The sequence below is a fragment of the Macrobrachium rosenbergii genome, chromosome 26 (assembly GCF_040412425.1).
Source record: "Macrobrachium rosenbergii isolate ZJJX-2024 chromosome 26, ASM4041242v1, whole genome shotgun sequence".
NCBI classification, from domain to species: Eukaryota; Metazoa; Arthropoda; class Malacostraca; order Decapoda; family Palaemonidae; genus Macrobrachium; species Macrobrachium rosenbergii.
The window spans coordinates 43,588,844-43,597,216 of record NC_089766.1 but is presented as its reverse complement, the minus strand read 5'-3'; the positions used below and the strand labels follow the sequence as shown (position 1 = coordinate 43,597,216).

General features: G+C 38.3%; 1 protein-coding gene across 1 annotated transcript; it reads right to left on the bottom strand.

The window, feature by feature from the left end:
- Positions 1–4,420: 4,420 nt before the first annotated feature.
- On the bottom strand, positions 4,421–8,053 carry LOC136853145 (piggyBac transposable element-derived protein 2-like). Its single transcript, XM_067128453.1, has 2 exons — positions 7,034–8,053; positions 4,421–6,823 (listed from the first exon to the last, which is right to left on the bottom strand). Exon 2 carries the CDS (start codon positions 6,812–6,814, stop codon positions 6,026–6,028), a length of 789 nt encoding a protein of 262 aa, XP_066984554.1. The 5' UTR covers positions 6,815–6,823; positions 7,034–8,053; the 3' UTR covers positions 4,421–6,025.
- Positions 8,054–8,373: the final 320 nt, after the last annotated feature.

Here is an 8,373-nt window from a genome sequence, read left to right as displayed (position 1 = left end):
TCCCTTCTCAGTATTCCTGCGGCTTTTGTGATGCTATCAATATAGATTTTGACCTTTTTCCATGACCGAGGAAGAAGAAATTAATGAATTAGCGTAGTAATATTTTCTTACGAAAGTTTATGCCTCTATCCTGTAGTATATGATATATGTGAATTATATCTATTAATATGATTAATGTTTTGGTTTTCGTAATTATCAGTTGAATGTCGTGCAGAGATCATATAAAAGGCTTGGCATAGTTCTGGTTGCAGAAATAACAAATGAGGATCACACATTGCCAATGCCTGTCAGTAGAACTTCCTCTATCTCTACGCTGAAGTTTCTGTTCAGGAGGTAAGGATGTTTTGTTTGACCTGCCTCCTGGAAGAACTTTAATCAAAAGGTTACAGACTCGTCCGTAACCGAAGCCTGAACCAGAAAATAAAATTTTCTGCAGTGTCGTCTTGTTTTTTCTCAAGTCTATTGTCAAGCAGTGTGCTGCATTTTTCATCATCCGTTAGACTTGTAATTTTTTTTTTACAATTGAAACTAAAAGGGTAATTCAAATTGGATTTTTATTTATAGCATCTTTGATTAAAGACGAAAAATTAATTTAGAGTGTAGGAATTACACAGATCAAAATAGACAGCCTCCTTTGTAAAGTTCTGTGGATTTTATACTTGACTGAATGACTCCAGAACCTGTTTCAGTGATTTTTGCCATGAATCGTCTTTGAGTTAAACTCTGTTCAGTAGTACGAGATGTATTACTCCTAATCTCTTGTTTGGAGATAGATATCATCATAGACAATGACTTCTTGACCTTCACCCAGCATTCAAGTTGCCAGGATAACCCTCAGTTGCATAGTCTTGAACTTCATGAGTCCCCATGGCCCTTGGTGTAAAGATAGCACGTTTCAGGTAGACAAAAATAAATGTTACAAGCATATTATCTGTATTTTGTGCATAAATTACTCTAATGTTGGGAAAAGGATACAAAAGCCCAAAGCAATGCCTAATAAACAAAAGAATTTATTCCTCATTATTTATCCAATGATTCCCACCAAAAATAATCGACTGTTATTAGGCAACTCAAGGAGTCGTTGATTTGGCTTTTTCAGCCACAGAAATCGAGAGATTTCCTATGCCATGTTATCCTTCAACCACAGTTCTCCCTGAACTTATACGTACAACGTCGCTCTTCTGCTGATATATGGGGTTCATACAAAATTCAGGATATAGCACATGGCTTGTTTATTTATTTACTACCCTTTTTCTTCATCAAAGCAACTAGAGACTAATCTAATGCCAGTATATCTTCTGTCTGCACTTCTCAGATTTAGGCAGGATAGTTTTTTAGTCTAACATAGTCCCTCTGACAGAAAAAAAATGTGTAGCCATCAACGAAGAATCGACGACATAATAAGACTTATCACGCAGTCATATTATTATACAAAACTATATAACTTAGCAAAACGGAATCCTATCGGCTTTCTTAAGAAGTTAAGGCAAATAGGTATAACATTGATAAGCCATTACATCAAGTATAACTCAAACCTCTCATATTTATCTGCCATCACTAGGCATAAGTCATGACAATATCGGTGCTCATTCAAAATCGCATGGTTATGAAGTCAGTGTATCTAACTGTAGGGCGATTTTGACAGTCTGTTCAGGGGGTGATTCCGTTTGAGCTATTCATATGACACGTGGCTCGACATATAATCTTGTAGGTCCCTTAAGGCTGTAAATGGTAAATGTTAAAAGAAATTCATCAAGCAGTTTTATAAGTTAATTGGTGTCTTTTGATTTTATTCATGAATTAGGTAAGAATGAGCATGCATATTTATGTAGAATATAATGCATATGCAATAAATCGTTAAGAGCCGTGTTGGCCTATATGATTTATCATTATTATATGTAATTATCCATATTTGTGTGTTGGCTGATTTTATCAGGTCGTTAGACACAGGGATAAATTTTTTTCTTTACCCATGCTTATATTTTTTGTATATGTTTACTATTTGTATTCATATGAATAAAGTTTTGAATTTGAGTATGAATTTGAATTCGCTGTATAACAAACACCCTCGAAGCTCGCTGTGAACACACTGAAAGTAAATCATAGTAACAAGCAATATTCTGGTGTTCTGTAAGCTCAAGCTGCCCAGAATTAAGACAGTAATTCGTAAACTTAATGACTTCGCAGACTTCATCCAAACACGTGCGTGGGTGAAAGTTGGCGATGTATTGCTAAAGACGGAATACAGTTTTTACTTTGCCTGTTCATTTAGATCTAGCGTCAAATAACTTACTCTTTTATATTCGTGTAGCTCATTTCTTTGTAAATGTAACCACATTATCATGAGCCCATTATATACAGCGATTTCCGTTAATAAAGAAAAACGCAAATGAAGATGCAGGGCATATAAATTGCTCCAGCCAGTCACGACTGTTGTTACAATATGAAGAGGCATTCATGTGGGAAAAGGTAAACAAAGACCTGCAGTGTTGCCATAACATTCTCATACAATAGGAACTAATGGGTGAAGGTATCTGTATCAAAATTCCTGGAGGGAACTTACATTCATCTCCATATTTCCAGTTCCCTGCACTTACTGGAATGGTTTTGTGAAATGAGAAGGTATAAATAAGCCCACAGGCCGTAAAAGCGAAAGAATGGGAATTGAGTATTATCCTGCAGAAGAAGAGTAAAAGTTCCTTAGTGCTTGAATTTTTTACTTATTGTGTGTTTTCTTAATGATGGAAAATATTTTGGCGCTAGAGAGAGAGAGAGAGAGAGAGAGAGAGAAGGGGAGTGGGTGCTGGTGATAAAATATGTTAAACGAAATAACTAATAAAAACCGTTAAAACATTGGAGAAAATGATCGACAAATATTTCTATTTTTTTAATAATAATAATAATAATAATAATAATAATAATAATAATAATAATAATAATAAATCTGCTCTTGTTATTTACACATCTCTACAGATGAACAGTTTACAAAAGACAGCTCTCAGATCACAAGCGCATTGAGGATGACGCCAGGAGCTATCGAAAGTTAAGTGCAGTATTTTGTAGATTGTTGACCTTGTCATAATTTGTTTATAGTAAGAAGAAAATTGACTCACGAATTTCACTGAATGGGTCGGTTTGTCCTGTTATTAACTGGAGTGCTACATCGCTATCATTCTTCGACTTTGCATCAACAACAACAACAACAATAATAATAATAATAATAATAATAATAATAATAATAATAATAATAATTTCCTTGAAAAGACAATTTCAAGTACAGTAAATTGAATACAGTTCAGAGGACAAACTCCTCTGGACTGTTAACTCGAGATTGGATTCAGTTCTAGTTACACTGCTGAAGTCTGTTGCGACACCAGTCAACATTCATCATACAATGTTTAAAATAATAAATTAGGGTCTCTTATTACAGAATATAAAATTTTGGCAAAAGGCTAAGCGCTGAGAGATGACAGTAAGAAGGTTTGAAGAGTGTAACAGGGAGAAAACCTCGCAGTTGCACTATGAAACAATTGTAAGGTGGAAAGTAAGATGGAAGAAAGAGAATATGAACGGAGGTACAGTAAAAGGAGTGAAAGGGGGCCATTAGAACTTGTTGAGATTCAAGAGACCTCCAAAGGAGTCACCGAATTTCTCTTGTGTAAGCCTCTTCCAGCCTCTCTTCCAGGTGACAATGGATGAATGATTCAGGACTCGAAGCCTCGACCACAAGACAGGCTTTTTCCGGCACCTTCCTGATTCTGACCCTGAATCCCGTCCGTTGTTTTTCTCAACAGCTGAGTTTCTTTTTTTTTTTCTTTGAACGGGCCAGGCTTCGACACGAGAGCACCGTGTATGTGGTGGGGAATAACAGCTAACGAACTAAAGGAAAGGGTTGGAGAGAGAGAGAGAGAGAGCGGACAGAGTGAACGTGTGAGACAATATAGCAGCATAAAGGACCCATCCCCCGTAGGGGGTTAGTGCTGTCAGTGCACCTCACGTGGTGCACTGCAGGCATTACTTTAGGGGTTTTTGCAGCGTCCCTTCGGATCCTAGCTGGAATCTGTCTCATTCCTTTTACTTTACCTCCGCTCATATTCTCTTCCATCTGACTTTCCACTCTCTCTAAAAATTATTTCATCGTGCAACTGCGAGGTTTTCCGTTTCAGTGCTGAATGACCTCATAGGTCCCAGCGCTTGGCCTTTGGCCTAGATTCTAAATGATCATCAGAAATCTTAAAAAAAAGAAGCAGCGAACGTTCAAATTGCAAGCAGTATAGAAGAACTGTTGATTTAATTTCACATTTTTGACTGCTCTCTTATAAGTAAGCTCGAAACTATAAGTAGCTTTCTTTGCACTTCGTCGTCTTAGGACCCAAATAGGCTGGTCATGCTCAGATTTTGGGCTTTCCCTTTTCCGGGGTTTAGAGGTGCAAATTAGAATCACAAGGGAAAGAAAGGTCCAGTTATTGTATTTAAAATATATAATCACATGGGAAAGAAAGGTCCAGTTATTGTATTTAAAATATATAATCACAAGGGAAAGAAAGGTCCGGTTGTTGTATTTAAAATAAAGTAAGTTTTAACCCTTTAATGGGCACTACCTGAAATAATGGTAGCAGCAAAAAACGTTCTTAGTATATTGTAGTACAACCAAATCTAAGACACTTTTACTCCTGTGCATTTTTTTTAATTGTGCAGAAATGGAGTCATAGACCCACCCAACGAAGTGTCCTCAACGGGACCACTGCCCGGTTCACAGGAAATCGTCTTTTGACAGCAGTATCCTGAACTGGATGTTTTGCCCGATTGAGATCAACTTTTTCAAGAAATTTTCATTACCTTCTAAAGCATTTTAGTAACTTTGTTGGGGCTTACCTTCCATGTTCAATACTTTTACCTCTCAGATTTATATATATAACTTAGCATGTTATTTTTTACATTCTTAAATTCCAAGCATTATTATATTGTCAGCTCAACCTTTTGTGCATTATTTCATCACATTTTAATAAATAAGACATAATAAAAATAAGTAAAAGGAAAGTGAACTAATTTTTTATACCTAAGATATAATAAAAAATAAGGAAAAGGAAAGTGAACTAATTTTTATACCTTTACTAGAGAAAAGTTACAAAAATACATCTACATCAGTAAAAAAAAAATGTCAAATAGTTCAATAAAAAGCACTAGAAAATAATGTCCATATTCATATCACAACAATATGATACGGCACAAAACAGTTCCTGGCATCAAAAAGACAGTGCCACATTGCAAAGGTTGCACATCCACTTGCAACTGTGGATATTCTTCTTGGTGGAGTAGTTCTTACAAGTCTGCCTTATGGTGGTGAAGACTGGTGCATGGAGAGTGGAGGTATCAGTCCTAATAGCTTCTGGTGACCTCAGACCTCTGGTTGGGAGCACCATTTTCCCAACAGACTCCTGAGTAGCAGAGGTGGACGGAGTGGGCATTGAAGGAGTGTTATTTGACCTCCTCGTGGGATGAGAGAAAACTCTGGACTTCCTGTGCATCCTGCAGTACCTGGAGATGGAAAGGCGAAAATTCTTCAGGGACATGGGTTTCTCATTTATCCTTGTGACGTCCCTCTTGTAGACTAGCCAGGCATTGGCAATGGATACATCAGTTCAATATCCGAAGATCTTGAGTGGTCAGCGTCTTGACCTGAGGGGAGTCTTGTACAGATGGGTGAGCATGTCATTCTTGTCGATGCCACCCATTTTACTGTTGTATTGTATTATCACATCGGGACATGGGACATCAACCTTCTCTTTGGCATCTCTGTCATACCTCTTGACAGAAGCCAAAGGTTCTACTCCTGCATCAATGGACATCATGTTGACTACTTTGTTGTCCTTCCACTTCAATGCCAGAACACCATTACAGCTCCTGTAGTTCATGGTGCCTCGTTTGGTCTCCTTTCTGTTGAGCTGGACAGTTGGTATGAGGCCAGGGTTTCCTGTCCTGGTCTCCCTTGCAGTGCCAACATAGCAGCGCTGGCAGGTGTCCCTCAGGTGCTCAACGAGACCAATGCTGGTGAAGAAGTTTTCTGCATACACGTCTTGTTTGGGTGCTTGACTATCCTGAGGAGGGCGGTGACCACTTTGGCATTCATGTTCATGAGGGCCTCTTCTTCAGGCAACTGGGCTGTGTGGGCGATGACAGTAGTCCATCCCTGATACATGAGTATACCATGAATAATGCCATCTATACTGGCCCTGCAGAAGAACTTGTAGCCCCATTTATCCGGCTTCTTACAGATATACTGCTTACATTTCCAGCTCTGGTTCCCTTTATAGGCCACCATAACATCATGTACACTCTGATGAGGTGTTTCCGGGATGCGCAGGAAGTTCGTGATGGCAGTGATCACTGGCCTGACCTTGTAAAACCTGTCATGAGTGGCAGTAATTTGCTGGTTATCACTGAAATGAATTCTTGCTCTCATGAGCCGAAACCTCTCCGAGGACATGAAGTCTGCCACTTGTGGCACCCCTGTGTCAGTGGCCCAGCAGTCCTCAAGCATCTCCGATGTGTCAGTTTTGATGGGCGTCCTGAGGTCGTTCTGCCTAGTATAAAGGTTGGTCTGATAGACTAGGTGCTTCACAAGATCCATGTCGAAGAGATCATCGAGGTAGAGGAAAGGGGCAGGAATAGTCGACTTTCCTGCATGTGCATAAGGTGGCAGTTGTGGGTTGCTTATGTCCTCCTTCACCCAATTCCTCTGAACGGTGGCACCCTGGCTGCCAGTGCCAGCTTCCTCATCTTCCCACTGCTGCTGATGGAGTGGCACGGCCATGCTTGACTACTGGAAAAAGAAAAAACAACTGTCAGTATCTATAAAAAACACAGAAATGCCAAACTCTCTCTCTCTCTCTCTCTCTCTCTCTCTCTCTCTCTCTCTCTCTCTCTCTCTCTCTCTCTCTCTCTCTCTCTATAAAAGATATATATATATATATATATATATATATAAAAGAATATTAGAATGAGGAACATTATATAAAAAAAAAAAAGTTACCTTTCCATTTCTTCCTCAGAGGTGATAGGTTCTCTTCAACAGCATCTTTAGCTAAAGCTCCTTCGACGTGCTGTTGGCAGTCAGCGTCATTGTCGTCGTCATCGACATCATGTCCTCAAATTCTTAGGCACTGTCCTCATCACTATGATTGGGGTCACTTGGGAAAAACACCCAAACACCTGTGGCACCACAGAAGGTTGCACCCTGAAAAGAGAAAAAAGGAGCAATTGTTTGTTAGTAGTTTGAACAAGCAAATAATCACAATAATTTATGAAGTCATAATTATTATATAATTAAAAATAATTATAATTAAAAGAATTATTGTTGTACATATTTGGTGATCATCACTATATATATTCATGCTATAATTATACTAAAATTATGCTATAATTTGTCAAAATAGATACTAATATTGAATTGTAGAAAAAAATTTTGCACAAAAAATCTTCTATTTCATAGTTATTATTAATATATAGAACGTTTGAATGGCCTACAATATCGTTCAGTACAATAATCAAGAACATTATTATAATCTTCCAGAACATTCAGTTCATTAATAATTATGTACACTATCATCAATGGGCACAGCATCCAGTTCGGCATGTTTTATTATCGGTCATACTTCCCTTTAAACCGACCACAACATCGAGTACCGGTTGAGTTTTTTGAAACGTGGTTTCCCGTAAACCGGGCACAACATTCAGTACCGGTTGAGTTTGGTGAAATGTGGTTTCCCGTGAAACGGGCGCTCAGCCCGCACCGGATGATTACACTGCACATTTTGTTCACACAAGTTTTTCGTAGCGTCAGCGGTCACGTACACTATTTTGGATAACTTTACAACGATCACCATCTATCCATCTCTGAGCAAACAAGTTTTCAAAGCCTTACCTCCATTATTCGAGTTTCGGTGGCGGCGAAAGTAAGAGCGTCTGAGTGCGCATCCATACACTTCAGTGTCTGGAGGTGGACTGACTGTTTCTTTCGAGGACGAGGAGTTTGTGACGCTGCGCCGTTCAAGTCAAGGAGTACTTCCACTAGCTGAAATGAAAATTCCTTGTAGGGGCTAATTGAATATAAAAATTCAGGGGAGAAATGATTTTCCTTGACAGCCATTTCATTTTCCTTGATTTCTTCCTTGACTAATTTTAGACATTCACACAAAGAAAAAATAACAGTAGAGTACACTAACTAATTTCAAGCACTTACAGTAAATTTCACAGAACAATTGGGGATAAATAAATAAAAATATATATATATCTTATTACGTTTACTCTCAGAAACAAAATACACGGGTATCCAGTTTAAATCCAGAAAACATGAAAAAAAAAAAATCATCA

Coding starts and splice junctions, on each gene's coding strand:
- LOC136853145 (XM_067128453.1), bottom strand. CDS start 6,814: ATGGCCGTGCCACTCCATCAGCAGCAGTGGGAAGATGAGGAAGCTGGC.